Raw genomic sequence first — 17010 nt, forward strand, 5'->3', positions numbered from 1 at the left:
ACTATTACCTGCTGTTTTACCTGATGAGCAAGCTTATTCAGAAATGCTTAATTGGAGAAATGACAGCTTAGCCACAAAGGCTTTCACTCGACACATACAATATGCAGTCAGACATTTTAATAAAAAAAATATCCTGTGCCGATGGATTAATTGAGCAATGCACTTGCCCAACTCTGAAAAGTGGGAATATGTCAAAGAGTTAGAGACATATGGAGTGTTGTGTAATTCTGGGTGTTAATCTCTGAGAAGTTTTGGGTATAACAACTCACAGTTCCTAGGATAATAAGATCAACATCCAAATGCACTAGTGATCTGGAAAGATATGAAGACAAAGATACAATGATTGTGAATTAGAAATGTCTCATAGCTATCAGAAGGAAACCACTAAATTTTAACAAACCTAAGATATCAATGGTGAGCATTCCAACCCTTCTTCCCAAGAGAATCATCTGAAAAAGAACCATTCATTTACCTCATTGGAAACACCAGAAGAACTGTCTTGAACATAGTCCAAAAGCTTTTTAGGTGGCTGCATCATAAAAGCAGAAGTGCAGAGATGAAATGGAGTAGGATCAATGGCAGCAAGGAATGAAACATGTGGAAAAGGTGACACAGTTAGAAATTAAGTGTTGACAGCGTCAGATACAAAGAGTGACACACACGGGTAGAAAGGAAGGATAAATGTGCTATTTTTAAAATATCTTAATAAAATGTTAGTAACTTTAGGTGGTAAAATTCACAACTGGAATGGTTGAATAAATACTAGCAGTTTTTAACACTGAAAGAGAAAAGTCTGAAGCATCACAGTTATGCTCTCTTGGAGGAATTTCAATATATTTTCTTAAAAGTTATCGTTATCAGTAAAATATTGTTGAGATATGGTTAATCAGAAGAATTTATCTGTACTGTTTCTGCCCACCTAGAGGGAGAAATTATAATACCACATCAATGGCAGGATAATGGAGATAAAAAGTAATCCATGACAATGTGATATCATTATAGACCACTGCACAAGAAATTAAACTCAGATATATCTACATTTATTTCTTTTTAAAATTTTCACAGGGTATTCAATGGATAATTTTTAAAATGCTATGATTAAAACATAAAGGTTTTAAAAGAGTATATATGATTTGCTTTCTCTTCTGCTCTCCCTGAAGCAGCAGGGAGTTTTGATTTTGGCTTATGGGACTAAGGTGTCTGGGTAAAGGGTGTCCTCCAAGACCCTGTGTCAAGTGCTCAGGCTCCTCATGTAGCTGGCATGTCACTAATTAAATTCTGATAGGCCTCCAGAAAATTGTTGGCTGACAGGGAAAGAAAAGAATGGGAATATTTTAAATCCTGATACTTTCAAGCTCATGTCTTCTTTAGATTTTCTGTCTGTGGCCTGTGGCTTCTGCTTTTTAAACTCAAAAAATCTCAGGGAGGATCTTGGGGAGCTATGACAATGCTTAAAAAGACTGAGGGAGTGCTTAGGTTTACTTCCCTCCTTTTTCTGAGGGGATTTTAACTTTTAGTTTTTTGCCTGTCTGGATATTCCAGCTATCCTCTTAGACATTCCTCTGGGATGAAGACATTTGCTATCCTTTTTCTTAAAGATGTTAGAGTGTACAGGAAAGAATTTGAGCTCTGTGGAGCCAGAGAGGGAGTGTGCAAAAGCAAGAGCAGGTGCATCTCCAACCTGGTTGTTAAGGCGTTGTGCAGGGAGGAAGTGAAACACAGTTCTCAGTCTTGCCTCAAGGACAGTGTTACTGTTTTACCTTTGTAAAAAATATTCAGCCTTAGGTGCTTGGATACAATTAAACCTATGGTATTTGCAGAACTGCAAGTGCTTAGGAAATCAGAGGTGAAAATTTGAGATATTTCTGATTTTTAGCTGTTTTGGCCAGATGGAACTCTTCAGGTTTATAATTTTAGACTAAGTGCTGGCAGCAGGTCTAAATCAGCAGCTGTTTGCCAGAGCCCTTTTTTGGGTAGTGGCTATTTGTGAAAATTGGAACAGAACTGAAGTCTGTCCATTCAAACAGGTGTCCAGCTTGAAAACAGAGAACACCCATATCTTTGTTTTCAGGTAAAAAATACATATTCTGCATGTATGCATATAAGAGATGAAGAAAAGGAAAAAAAAAATCTCAGTAGTTCCTGCTACAAAAAATTTGTTTCTGGCTTTATACATTTAAATTTAGATCTGGTCCTTTAAGTAAAAGGAATGATTTGTAACTTAGCTTCCCTAAAGCAAACTGTCATATTTTTCTGTCCTAGAAGATTGTTCAAAAATAATCCAGCCAAATGCAAAAAGTTTAGGGAAACCAGCAAACCTCCTTGTTTATAATGGAATTTGTCTTGTTATTAAATACTTACAATTTATCTAATACATAGACCTTATTAAAGCTATTACTATAACTACTCTAGCAAGTTAAGAGTCTGTTTGAAAATAATACTTGTATTCATGGGACTTTGCTGCCTTTCCTCAAAAAAAACCCTTATATTAATTTTACTGGCTTATACTTGCTGAATTTGGTAATTTAAATTCCTCATTCTAAAAATATTTTTTCCTAAAGTGGAAATATCAATATTCTGTCCTCACTTACCGGCCGTCCAAACTCCAGCTCTGAAAAGAATTTAAACCAGGGTTCGTTTTCTAAATCTATGGCATCTGGGTTTATGCGATCAGTCTGGAGCAGTTGTGAAGGAAAAGGGAAGGAAAAGGCACACACTGAGCAAAGTGCTAGAAATGCTGTGTCACTTTAACAACAAACAGACATGGAACAAATATGGGGGAAGAAATGGAATAAAATCAAAGAATGAAGATGGTATTTAAGATAGAGAATATTCGTGTTCAAGAGCTGTCATTCACTGGTAGCTTTAATACTTTTCTTTTTGCTGATGTTCTTCCAAGGAGTGGAAGATGTTAAACATTTTAAAATTACACTGTTATAGCTAAGAGGGCTCTTTGACCTTTTCTTTAACATCACTGCATTAGTTAATAACATTTAATGCTGCTAAAGATTCCTTGTTAGGAAGATGGTTTAAATGACTGTCTTCTCCAGCATAGGCAGGAAATTGCCCATCAGATCAGCAATAAACACACAACTTTATCTGTATTGCTTTTGGTCATTCTTTGTCTTCTCACAAAGCATGTTAACTCTGAATCTTGATGTCTTGAAGCAAGCACGGAGCAGAGATAAGGAATATGCATCATGCAAGCATCACTATGTTAAAAAGCCACTTCAGCATATGAAAAGGAACTGGTATATTTTAAATCCTATGGTCAAAAGATAGGGAACAAAAAAATTATGCATTCCATAATATTTGTTTTAGCAGTACTGTGTAATGCTTTATCTTCCATAGCCTTGTTGACATAATGAAGCATTTTTTTTGACAGTGGAATACATTGTTTTCATCTGAAAATTCTTACAACCAAGGGATAAAGTAGCAATTGAAGATAGTATTAAGGAAATTCTTCAGTGAACAGAAGAATAATTGACTGATTTATTCAAGCAGCATGAAAGCATGACGGTGCAAAACAGTACAGCTCTCAATGGGATATCTAATCAACTGTAAACTTGGCTGCATTAATTACTTTCTAAATAGCTTCAGTTTCTTTGTAGCATCTGATGTAGGCTTTCATGCAGCACAGAATTACAGTGGACTGTTGGCTTACAGATCTCTGAAACAGAGAAATCCTCTTGTTAAAGACATTTCTGAATTTAAAATTTGCTTCTCCATAACTGTAATTATCAGAACCTAGACACTAATTATGGTGCGCCCCAGAAAGCACTCATCAAAGAAGACAGGGTCCTGCATAAAGAATGACACTGGTGATCAAGTATGGGACACTTTTTCCTCCAACTGAACTGCCACCAACAGACTGCAGCAATCACATATAGCTATTTCTGCCTTCTGCAAGAGATAACACTGTGCTTTTGACCATTTCAGGTAATTAAACATATTACAGCAGTTTTCTTGCTGCCTTTGGTGTTACTGGGACAGCCTGCCAACTCTGCTCTATTGAAAGGTCAACAATCCTTCAGAACTACCTTGGGGCTCACATATCTGTGAGCTGTTCATGCAATATCTGGACCCCAGCTGTTGTTTTATACACTTATCTTCACAATGCCCTTTCAAGTAAGAGAAGTAGTATTCCTGTGAATGCAGAGGGAAGCAAATGCCACTGATGAAAAAACTTGCTGTGCTCCACAGAAGGGTTAGGAAGTGAAGCTCCTCTGGGGTTTGGCCCTTGCATTTCCACCAGCCACAGCTGTACCTCAGCAGCACTGATGACAACTGTTTGAACTCAACTACAGACATCCAAGTCTTTCACAGAGAAACACTACTGAAATTAGTTTCATGAACTGACTCCTAAAATGTGTGAATTTAATAGAGACTAGAAAGAAAAAAACCACAGGATTCTCTTCTACAGAGATAAGAAGGCATGATGGCAAAAACTGACAGATGCAAAACACAGAAGATAACTCTGTATATCAACTTGATATACAGGAATTACAGTGAATACTTGCCATATTTATAGGTTTTTTTGCTTATCTTAAAAAAATTCCACAATTTGCATCTGAATAATCTGACAAGACAAATTACTAAACAATTATTTTCCATCCTTTCTCCAAACTAAGTTACTGTATGTTGAAATAGTGCATGCTTTTACCTTTACATTCGACCAAGAAATTAATTTTCACAGAAATGTTGATATCAACAAATGGGTGTATTTACACAAAACAAACAAACAAACAAATAATTTTAAATGTATATAGGATTAGAATTGTGGAACTTTTGGCCCTAGAAGTCCTGGCCTACTGACATTACTCTGAGCCTCGAGATGCCCTGAAGAGCAGCAGCCCCACACCTACACAGTGATGGAACCATGTCCCTCCTTGCAGGGAGGCAGAACACACTGACAGATCAACTGGGCTCCCCTAAACCAGCCAAGAAGATAAAAATGAGAATGGGAGGTGCCTCCCATATCAACTTCAAATACTCTTGCAATTAGCTGCAAGATTTAGAACCCTTGTGTTTCTGCTGGTAAAGAAAAATCTAGAAATAATGTATTTTATCTAGTTTCTAAGTTTTCATTTCTTCTTGGGTAGCAAATAAAATGAGGGTGTTAAAAAGTATGTAAGGGCAACTCCATGCAGCCAAGTCCACTTTAATTTACAGCTTCAACCGCAGAGGGCAGCAAACAAAAAGAAACTGAGCACTAAAGTCTGCAAATTCCCTGCTGCTGGCAGTTCTGGAGATGACTGCAATCCCTGTTCTACCAAGATCAATACACAGGCAAATGATTTTGTTGGGCTTTCGGATTCAGTTGTGCTGACAGAGCTTTTTCTATTATCTACCCTTCTAAGAGACTTAAAATGAATGAATCATTTTGACTTAGAAGCTGTACTTGGCTTAGTGTCACTAAGCATCTCCCAAACTACTGGAGTAGAAAGTAAAAGCAATAAAGGAAAATCCCTTTTTATGACTTGCTAGTCAAATGATGTTCCTACAATCTATCCTTCATCTAGCAATTAAGTAATGTTTTGATTATTCATTGAAAATATAACTGAAGACCACTAAGTAACTTCATTCCTTTTGCACCAGATGGTCAACACAGCCCTACATCAGCATACTCAAGTGCAGAACATGGACAATGAACAAAATTACATCTGTAGCATTACATGTAGCTTTGCCTGTTCTTGGGTTGATACACAAATAGATATCCACAGGTAATAATCAAAACTGTCCATTTAAACTCATGAGTTAAATGGCTCTTAGATGTAGATCAGCATTTTGCACGTTCAGACACCAAACTGAAGCCTGTCTGGAACAGAGGGCTGAGATGCCTGTTGTAAATTTGGCTTTGGCATTTTATTATCTTTAAAGAATTTTATTTCAATTTTTTTTTTTCTTTTTCTTTTGGACAACTTTTAAATAGCTGTGGTAACTCCAAGTCTACTACCAGATGGACTTAGTCTATTTCTTTATGAGAAGAAATATTTTATAATGTCATATTAAGCATATCAAGAGGAATATTCAGATAACCAGATTGAGATGTCAAAAGCAACCAAATGTGCATTCTCTAAAGAAAACTTCCAATTTTTCACAACACTAAAAACCAAACCAAACAAAAAACAACAGATGTACATCATGGAACAAGCCCAGTCTATTTCTGGTATTTGACAAAACAGTAATTTAGAAAAATTGATTCTAATCATGAATTCCTCTTGCATATAAACTCAGTAGAAAATTTGTATGTTGCACAGAGATTAAAAAATCTAGAACTAAAATTTAACCTCACAGTTTTATTTGACTAGCACATATATACTTTTACCCTTAGAGTAAAATAACTAATGAAAATAAAGGCATTGCATGTACCAGTTTTATGAGGTCTTTTTTTACAGTAACCCTGAGATTTTTCCTTACATACTCTACTGCAGAAATAGATAAATGTATGGAGGGATTGCTTCTCATATATACAACGTAGAAACTAGTAAAAACAAAATTAATTTCATTTACACATGAGTAAGATTAAGTTGTTACATTGCCATTTACTTATTAATGGAAAGTAAACATTCATTTTAGGAAACAAGTCCATCATTTGGATGATATTGGAGAAAAAGAGGAATATTTAGCTGAATTGCAGACACTGGAGATAGAAACATACATCAAAACAACTTTTGTACCACCCTATCAGTGGCCTCTTGAAATAGGAAAAAAAGGAGCTGTATCACCATGTCTGGTGAGACTATTTAATGCCTCAATATCACAAACTTCTACTGTAATCTCAAAGTACTAATCCCAAACCTCTCTTTTATGCTGAGGTTTTATACTCTTACAAATTCAAATGATGGAAGAAACCACACTAATTTCCTGTTTCATGGAAGAGGCTACTAGACAATGCAGCAGTTTGAAATTACACTCATCCTTCTGCATCTATAATTAGTGATCCCTAACCAATCTATCCATTTCATGTTTCTTACTAGGTCGATGTTTTAGTTTATTATTTCTCACATTGTTTTGATTAATGCAGATGTGGGAATGCTAATCTCTCAAGTCTGATTTGTCAGACTTGACAGATTATGATACAAGGTAGCTGTAAATATTTTCTATTTTTAACAGTTTAGTTTGCCATCAAAACTACAATCTTGTAGACATGGAAATTATTTAGTTTTAAAAAAATTGGGGATTTGGAGTGTTAGAAAAACTTCCTTTGACTTCTTTGATTTTGACAAAACTAATAAAGAATGACTTTCTAGTTCAGACACTATAAATGTACATCTTTTGCAATATTAATTTACCACATTTATTTTATATTCCACATTTTTATTACTACTTTCCTTCAGTATCATCAAAGCAATTTTTCAGACATTAGAAATCAAATATTTTGAGATTATTAAGATGGAAGATTTAATTCATGCAGTACTGACACATTTGAGAATTTGGAATTTTCACCTGAATTTGGAATCAATGCCTTATTTTCAGATGTCAGCTTTTCCTATGCACAATGAAAAGAGCTTTTGACCTGCTTTGCTGATCATTCTTTAAGAAGTTAATTTTAATTTCTATATCCCATTCAATGAATACAAGGAAAGGAAATACTTCAGTGAAACAAATTAATTTTTTGTTTGTAACATGGTCCAAAGGAAGGATCTTAATTATATAAAGCTAAATAGCATCTTTATCAACAGCAGACATTCCAGATTGGTGAAACTGTGATAGCCCCTATTTTTTTCAACTATGTCACACTAGTGTCAGCAAAACTTTCATCTTATAATAATTTCCAGTTTTTTTCACCTCTGAATAATACATAAACAAAAAAATCTCTTAATTCTGAACATGAATGTACTTCCCTCAGCTTTAAAAATTTCTTATCCAATGAGATGGTTCCTTGTATGCACATCAGCTAAGCCTAAACTTTTAGTCTAAGCTTCAAGATGGCAAAGTATGACCTTACCTTAGGTGGATATTGCTTAGTAAGTAACATGACTACAACATGACTAAAGCTTTTCTGCATGACACTATTTTAACGACTAAACAAAGCTCAAAATTCCATCTTTTGGTTCAGATTAGCAAAAGTAAAATGCATAAGCAAGTGGAAAAAAAGATTCAGGAACAGTCAGCAAACTTCATTTTCTTGTTATTTCATTAGTTTGCTAAAATTGAACAAATATAGCTTTGACAATATTCATCAGCACTGCAATGGTTACATGAATTATTTTTGTTCACATTATAGAGCAAAAAATGTAATTTATTAGAAAAGTGAGGCCATTCTTGGAATACACTGTATTCAAGTCAGTGTAATTTTCTTACTTTTAATTTGAATCTGCTATTACACTTTGGCATTGGGAAAACTGGAAAATTACCTCAGTGTTTATAATGCAGCCATGGCACTCAAAAAGTGCTCAGGACAAATGACACTGCCATTTAGATAAAATTATTTGTTAAGTTCATCTGCACTCATATACTAATTATATTTATTCATTACCAGTTTCCACAGAAATGCCAATTTCCTCTTTGAAAAACACATTGATTCTGCAAGAACTCAATTTCACAGAAAAAGAGCTTCGTGTTTTCTAGCTAACAAAAAAATAGATTCCTGCAAAGACCACAAAAACAAAGGAAAAGGTGCTTGGTTCAGGTGTTTCACGCTGTTGATATACTGCACATTCTGCAATTCAGTCATTTCCTTAATTTGCTTTAAATTGGCAAAATCAATTCTGTGAACAAGCATGTAATACAGAAGCAAATAACAATCCAGTACTGATTTCATAAACCTCTTTCTTAAAACTGGACTCCCTCAAACATTTCAAACCCAAAGTAAAAGACCAAGAAAAGAAAATATCACCATTGATAGATAACAGCTTTTCTAAAATAAGAAAATGTTAAGATAGCACAAAGTTAAATAAAAAGGGCTGGGTGAATGTGCCTTTCAGCAAATGAAAACTTCTGTTAATTGTCACTTTGCAAGCATTAAGCATAGCTTTATTCCACAATTGCTATAACTATTCAGAAAGCAGGAATAAAGACTTCCAATGCACACTCATTCATAATGTACATTCACTCAAATCACAGAGTATATGAGGCTGGAAAGAACCCCCAGAGGTCATCTAGCCCAACCTCCTGCTAAAGGTAGGTCTAATCATATCAGGTTGTTCAGGTGAGTCCTGTCTGGGCAACCTTGGCCAGTATTTGACCAAAATCTCCTCAGATATACAATTCAGCACATCCTGAAAATGCAAATATCTTATTTTTATGCATTAATTATTCAGATATCATATGTGCTGTTAATACTACTGAAAAATCAGTGCTGTAGATGCACACCAGTTAGAAAAAGCAGTTTCCATCTGTTTTGTCTATCATCCATGAAGATTGCACGGTGGTGAGTTCTTGGAAACACTGGAAGATGTAAGTTAAGCAGACAAGTCAAACCCAATTTTTCAATACAACCACCAGATAAGAGCAAAGACAAATTGCTGCAAAATTGTATTTGAAAAAGGACCTTCAATAGTCTTCCAAGTATCAATTATTAATGGTAAATAACAAAAAGATAAGCTCTTACCAAATCTCTTACTGTGCTACCCTTTTCATTTGTGTGTCTTACCGGTCTTTCATGTTCAAGGATGGATGACTTCCCCGGCTCATACTCAAAAATACTTCTTGGTTCAGAACGGAACTTGCGAGTATCTACCTTTCTGTCAGGAGGATCCCAGTCGTTCCTAGACAACAAATACAAGTAACTGAGCTAATTTACTGTCACCACCTTGTGATGTACAGCTCTGCACGACAGAAACCTGCAAAGCCACATGATGTTCAGAAGAGCTGATATTTCCAGATCTCAGCTGTGGAACACCTAGCCTGGCATCCCAGTGTTTTACTGTAACATCTTCACCTGTTTGCAGCAGGTATGCTCCAGGAAGAATACTAGAGATGTCCAGCCTGTGATACTCATATTTTTATTTTAACTAGTAGAGCAGTTTAAAAACTACCCTGGCATACCATGTCAAAAAAACATGCAAACAATTGCAAATAACTATACATGTTTTGTGCACTATACTAATATAGGCAAGTGGTAGGTTTTTTTTGTCATCACATAATATGGTAATAAGGCTGAATATACTGAAAAAGTTATAAAAATTTCTGAGGCAAAAAATTAGGAATTATTTTAAACGTTTGTGTGATGATCATTATCCTGATCTGTAGTAGAATTGCTTCTGAATATCCTTGTAAGCAGCATATTGTTTCTCTATCTTGAATAGATAAACAAGAGGAAGAATTTGGCAGTTGAATTTGGAATAGAAATGTAACCATTTTCTCTATAATTACAAAATTGTTTTCAATTTAATAATGCTATGCAAATAATAAAAAGTAACCCATTCTACCATATTTTTCAGTCATTTATGTCATATTACTAGGTAAACATACATTTTGGGGGAATACTCAGCTAGTTACAGTGAGAGCTACCTTTGCATGGCAGTTCTTGTAGCACCTACCTCCATTCCTCCTGGAAAACTGTAGCTCACACAGTATTTTTATTTAACTCTGTGTAAAATGACCCACTTGTGACTCAAAGGTTGGAGGAAGGGGGAGGGGAAATACTACCAGCTATTGTCTGTATTTGATAAGAAAGAGCACACACTGATTAAATTTTATCAGTTCTATTGGTCTTTCTGGTGTGACTTGGTTTGATGTGACCTGACATAATAATGCACATGTCATGTGCCTTAAAAAGATCTATGGGGTAGCTTTTGTTTATAGTATGCTTGCGAGTGCATTTCAGGGACACAGACATCTCTATTTATAAAATGCCCTACATTTAAAGGGAAGTAGTTCTACATGGCTTTATTGTTTATTTTCACTGAGGAAAAAATCATTTTCAGAGCAGAAAAGGTTACATTTTTTGAGAATGAATAGGAAAATGGAAATATTCTGATGAAGTTGAATTATACTGCAAACTGCTGAAGAAGAAAGGATGCTACTGAAATTCTGATTCACACTCAGTTCAACTAATTTACAGTTTTCAGCCTTTTATCCTGTATGGACTATATTTTGAGCTCAACTGCTAATGCAAACCATATCTTGCCTCGCAGCTATAAAACATGTGATATATGTGGACCTAAGCCTCTTACATGAGATTTTAAATACTCTGGCTTTATAGGCAATTATAGAAAGAATCTCCCAATGGCAGGAAAAGATTGATGAGCTGTAGCTTTCAGCAGTGGGCAAAGCATAGCTAACGTGTTTGGCATCCCTTGGCCTGGAGAACAGATTTCCACTGCCTGTTGTATCATGCAGGAGATTAAAAGGGGAGGTTAAATAGCCAAATTCAGTGCTCAGCAGCTGTTTCCAAGCTTGACAAGGTGCACTGCAACAGGCCTCAGTTTCTGTGACTGAGGCATTTGGCCAAGCACAGGACAACAACTCACACAACTTCAGAGATCAAAGCTAAACAGCTCCACATTTTAGTGTCCTGCTAAAAAAAATCTGCACTTCTGTATGACCTGCTAACAAAATTCAAGCCTCATGGCCTCTGTGAGGCAGCCCAACTCTAACCTTTAGCATTTCCTCAAGACAACCAGCCCTTGGCAACAGGAAAGCCAAAATCAGTAACCATCAAGCACTCTCATCTTCCTCTGCAGTATGTGTATCTACTGATTTTCGTTTTGGATTGCACTACCTACAAATTTTTTAAAAAGCCACAGCTGTGTCTTAATGTTAAACACTTAGTATGGTCTTTCCTCATAATATTTTATTCAAATTGCTAATTACTTGAACCTGTTTAATATAATTACATTTCTACATATAAATATGTTTACAATGTCCAAGCTGACAGAAATGGTCAGATTCTCTTTTGTTGCTTGAGTGTAACCAAGACAGGGGAGCTGGTAGGCACAGATGAAAGGAAAAATATTACCCTTTTAATATATAATATATAATATATATATAGACACATATATTGATTTATAATAGCATAATATTATATTAACAGGTAGTATTAATTAATGTAAACACTAAAGAAGAAGATTTTTTCTTGAGCTAGAACCTTCTGATATGCTGAAGTCAACAGAATTTGTGTGCAGGTCTCTTGCAAGGTTTTATCAAAAGGATAACCACTTATTTCCTGAGTTATTTATTAATAACTTTTTCTGGACTGAACTCTAACCAGCGGAACCTGGTTTTGTACAGAGAATTTGGATAGAGAACTATGAAATATCAAAAATGTCTCTTCAATCTGTAAACACAGACGGTATACTAAAATAGAGATTGAAATAAATGGGGGTATGAAGCACTTCTGAACTCTGGGGAAATGTGGGTTGACTTCTATACTCTTGTACAGCTTTACTCTCCCTTGACTTTTGAATTACATCATCTTTTTCATCCTTTCTCTTTGGTGCTGGATGAAACAAATGGCCTTTCATACTCAGAGACTAACTATTGCTAAGTACTGCTCAGGAGATAGCTCCTAGATCACAGACTGTTCTCAAACACAACAAGAAGGACAATACAACTAAGGAGAATAAAAACTCTTAATGATGCTCATGGTTGCATCATGAATAAGAAAAAACACTTCTTTAGCACACTGAAGAAATGACAGCACCATGCATGATGCCCAGACTCCTGGTGAAGATCACCCCTCATCACCTGAATGGCCCTTGAATAAAGCCCTTGAAATCATATTATTCTAGTGCTGCTGTTTTATCCCCTATTACAGTCTGCAACTGGAGTACTGTACTTGGCAAGAAGACCTCTTGAAAATGCACTAACTTACTTTTCTGGTGTAGACCGTTGCCTCATACGATGCGGTGGTACTGGTGGTGGCACGTGGGGTGGCAACGGGGACGAGACCTTAAAGGCATCAGAGCTACTGTCAGAAGCACTTTTGGACAGTGGTCTGTAGGTCTGTGTCTTTGCAGCTGGGTGTGCCTGAGCAGAGAAGGATGGACTGTAGCCACCTAATATAAAACAAAACCAGAAACAGTCACAACATGAGAGCAAGTCTTAAAAAAGCACAACATGGAATGCTACAAGAACCCACAGTAACTCAATAAAATGGCAAGATTACAAAACTGTGTACATGAGTTTTTAAAATACTGTGTATTGTGCAGCTCATTAGAGAGCTTCTTATATATTTTTACACAAAATTACAAACACATAGGTATAGTGCAGTACAGTTAAAATAAATTTGATGGAGAAGTTAATGGGTGTATACATCCATCACACCTGTTAATGACAGCCTGTAATTAATCTCCTGGCTCATCCTGCTGCTCAGTTGTTCCATGTTCAGAAGGTAGAGAAGAGACAGGAAATGCACCTTTTTTGATTGTTTTAATAACTATTTGGTTTGTGATGATGAGGCAATAGCATATCTTGAAGAGGATCACAAGAGTGCAAAGAGATGTCTAACCACTGACCCACAACAAGTCATCTGAACAGCACAGAAAAAGGCCCTATTGGGAGCATGTTTAATGCAACAAAAGCTGAAATGAAAAAATTTTGAATGGCTGTTTTGCAGAAGGCACTATAGCCTTTTTGCACACAGTCTATTCATGCTTTCATTTTTGCCTTTTTTTGGAAATAATTTTACCATATGGGTATAATCTTTTTAAGACACAATGATTATATATCTTAGATGAATATGTCTTTTCTTGTGGCTAAATAACGTCAATATGAATGCATATAACAAAAATGGAGAAATTTGTAAAAAAAAAAAATCTGTTTTATTAGGCACTCTTGCTTCATATTTTTAAAGTGTATTCAGTACAATATTTTTGCCTTTCCATGTCAGTAATTAGTATTTTCATTTTCACACAGTAGTTCCCTTTCCATTTCTATAAAGAAAAGGCTGTGTTACCAACAATCACTAGTGAAAATAAATGCAATGCAATCAAGAAACCACAGTGCTAAGTGCATTCCTCTACAGTAAGAGGTCCACAGCTGCCATTAATTTCTGTAGTAAGAATGAAACTAAAACTTGTTCCATTGGGGGAAAAAGGCACGAACAACTGAGATCAAACGAGACACTAGGAGTGTGTCTACAAGCATTACAACAGCGAGCGTGAAGAGTTAACGACACCATCACTTGCTGACATTAACAAAAGCTTCATTTTGAACACGGAGTAACTCCTACCAGTATTGTATGCATATGCAGTATTATACAAGTCTGTGTCGTCATCTACAAAAAGAAATACATATGTTACAGTAGTGCCATACATGCCAGTTCATCACAGAAACTGAGCTTTGTTTTTGCAAATACAAACAGAAGACTGGTTCAAGAACTGTGTTTCTTTTCCTCATCTCATAGGTGCTTTTGGAAGACTCCATCTTCCCATTAAAATCAGGCTGTTTTTACCATCTTATTGTACTGTATCTTCTGCTCATGTCACTCATATTGCATACTTACTAAGTTAGCACCAAACTGCAAATTACTTTTTGTCTGTTCTTTTCGCCTTCCCAGGCTTGATTCCTTCCTTTTGTCAGCCTTCCTCTGCTACAGACTGTTAAGTTGTTGTTCCTACCACAAAAGGCAATCCTAAATATCTTCTGTGTGACTAGTGTTCAAGTTAGAGTCTGTAAGCCAATATCCTCCTGCCTACATTTCTTATTCTCCCACTAACATTCTGTGTGACCATACTGAATGTTAGCTTTACCTCAGATGAATAATGTCTCCTTCCTTCTGGAGATATAATGAGCATAATTGCCATTTACACAGTTTCCTGACATCCTTGGGGCAAATCATAGAGGACATTAAAGCTAGCAATGTCACCAAAGCTCAGTTTCAGCAAAACCAAGTAAGATATTCTATGACAGATATTCTAAATCCAGGCACAAAATGTTTCCTTAAGCCAGCCTGCTTACTAGCCCACACTGTTCTAACACTGGAGTTCTCCAAAAGAAAGGCAGATGGTAGGAGATTTGCAGCAGAAAATTTCTCATCCCTCAAACCGGACAAGAGGAGACAAAGACAAGAACATACTCACCAGGCTTATGAACCATATGGATTTGCTTGAACATTGTCTTGTACCAATCCTTTGGCCTGTCAACTGTCTGAAAAAAATACAGTTTTAACAATTAACGACAAAAGAAAAATACCCATGTGTACAGATTGGATCAGACATTTAATATTATTCTGGAAAGAAATATTATATGTTATTCCCTACTTAATATAATAGTTTTCATGTATTTTGAATATATTTAGGCATTGTATCATGGAATTCCTGTAACAAATTCTGGAAGACACTGAGGACTGAGTCAGTCTTGGACTCCAGTCCTGGGAGGGTATAATGGTTCAGAACATCGGAACTATTGCGAGATCAACAGCTCATCACCTTAGTGCCCTATATCTGACAATGATGAATGCTAGATTCTATACAGGAAAATAGAAACACCTCAGCACTTATGATTACAAACACGTAAAAAGTGCTTTTTTTGACCTTCTGGAAATTTCTGACTTACATTACTTTCTAAATGTAATTGTTAAATAATGCAGAAAAACTTTGCGATACTACTGAGAAAAGAACTAAGTCAACACTATATTTCAGAATTAATATTTGGATTGTTGACAAAGAGCATTCTTTTTACCAGTTTTAAAAGCCCTTTCCAGACAACATTTTTTAACTTATTCAATAATCACTCATTAAATTATATTTATCCTTTTGCAAACTAAGTAATCCTAATCCCAAGGTTCCCAAACTCTGCTTGTATTGACTGCTGCTTCTTTTTATCTCTTACCCTTCTGAATTTTCTCTTACTGCAATTTTCTTTGAGGTAGGATGATAATATTCCAGGAAAGGATTAACACAAAGGCAAACATGTTTTCAGTATCATCCTTCTTAGGTGCTAAAGTTTTACTTGTCCCACAGTAGCTGTAAAAGCAGAAGTTTTAATGCAAAGAATCATGGAATCACAGGATGGGCTGGGTTGAAAGGGACCTTAAAGATCATCAAGTTCTAACATTCCTCGCACCGACAGGGACAACTTTCACTAGGCCAGGTTGCTTGGAGCTCCATCCAGTGGAGCCCCAGTTGTCAATACTGGCAGACAGGATACATCCAACAGCTGCTACATCCCTTGAACACCTCCAGGAATGGGGCATCCACAGCTATTCTGGGCAACCACAAAAACCACTATGTTCAAACCTCATGGTACACAGGGAAAATTCAAAGGACCCCTCTTGAAGTGTAATGTCTTGCACCAGCAAATACCAAATTTGCAATCACTTTGCTTACTCCTCTTTACCACAAAAAGCAAAAATCTATGAATTCTTCCCTACAGAATACTGGACAGATGTGCATGTGTTCAGCATACACTGCCATCTTTACTAAATCCCACCTTTGCCTTGATTACTTGTTCTCTGCACATAACTAATATGTTTTGTTTACAATGGTGAGCTCTTATTATAAGGGACTAGGCATTTCTGCCTAGTCCTGTATTTTGAGGACTCATATTCAGTTCTCATAAAATTGCTACTAAATATTATTAGAACAATGTTTAAAATAAGAGCTGACAGTCAGTTGAAGAACTTGGGGACCTCCTGGGTAAGAAAAAAATAAAGCAGAGTTATGCTTTTTACCTAGGCCTGCCTTGCAAGAAAGAGGTAAAGGAGATTCAGCTTTGTCTCAAGATAAAATAGGTCCCTTCCCTAACCTACCAATATGCTGAGTTCCACCAAGCGTAAGCTATTCAGAAACAGATTTGGGTCATATTAATATTGTTTCCCTAAAGGTATTAAATATCTACAGTAGTGGAACTCTGGTTAGAATAATTTAGCTGGACTTGAAACAAGTATGCTGTTTAGTACTCCAGGATGATATTGCTCAAAAGTTTACAATTCCAGGAGGTCTGAAGCAATTCACACTGATGGACATAACCTCCCTGCTTCTCCTCATTTCCCACAGCAACAGTCCCATGATATTGTGACGCCTTTCTGATTACATTAAACCAAGAGGAGTCTTCCAACCAATGGTAGGTAAACTAATTGCAAATAATGCATAAATATTATTGCCATATCCCTGCTGT

At 36.0% G+C, this 17010-nt stretch overlaps 1 protein-coding gene across 19 annotated transcripts in view; it reads right to left on the reverse strand.

Annotated features, from left to right (window-relative positions):
- The window catches only part of SORBS2 (sorbin and SH3 domain containing 2), a 145806-nt gene that overhangs the window by 33569 nt on the left and 95227 nt on the right, over positions 1–17010 (reverse strand). For 16 of the 19 annotated variants that reach the window (XR_009486243.1, XM_059844665.1, XM_059844653.1 and 13 more), the window contains 4 exons: positions 14973–15039; positions 14123–14167; positions 12764–12947; positions 9599–9713 (listed from right to left, as the gene is read on the reverse strand). Coding sequence is in view for 18 of the 19 variants with exons in the window: in XM_059844665.1 (XP_059700648.1) it covers positions 9599–9713; positions 12764–12947; positions 14123–14167; positions 14973–15039 (411 nt within the window). In the remaining variant the exon portion in view is untranslated. The remainder of the gene's footprint in view (positions 1–9598; positions 9714–12763; positions 12948–14122; positions 14168–14972; positions 15040–17010) is intronic. The other 3 variants (XM_059844658.1, XM_059844663.1, XM_059844662.1) reach the window with 1 other exon arrangement.

This window comes from Haemorhous mexicanus, chromosome 4 (genome assembly GCF_027477595.1).
Source record: "Haemorhous mexicanus isolate bHaeMex1 chromosome 4, bHaeMex1.pri, whole genome shotgun sequence".
Lineage (NCBI taxonomy): Eukaryota > Metazoa > Chordata > Aves > Passeriformes > Fringillidae > Haemorhous > Haemorhous mexicanus.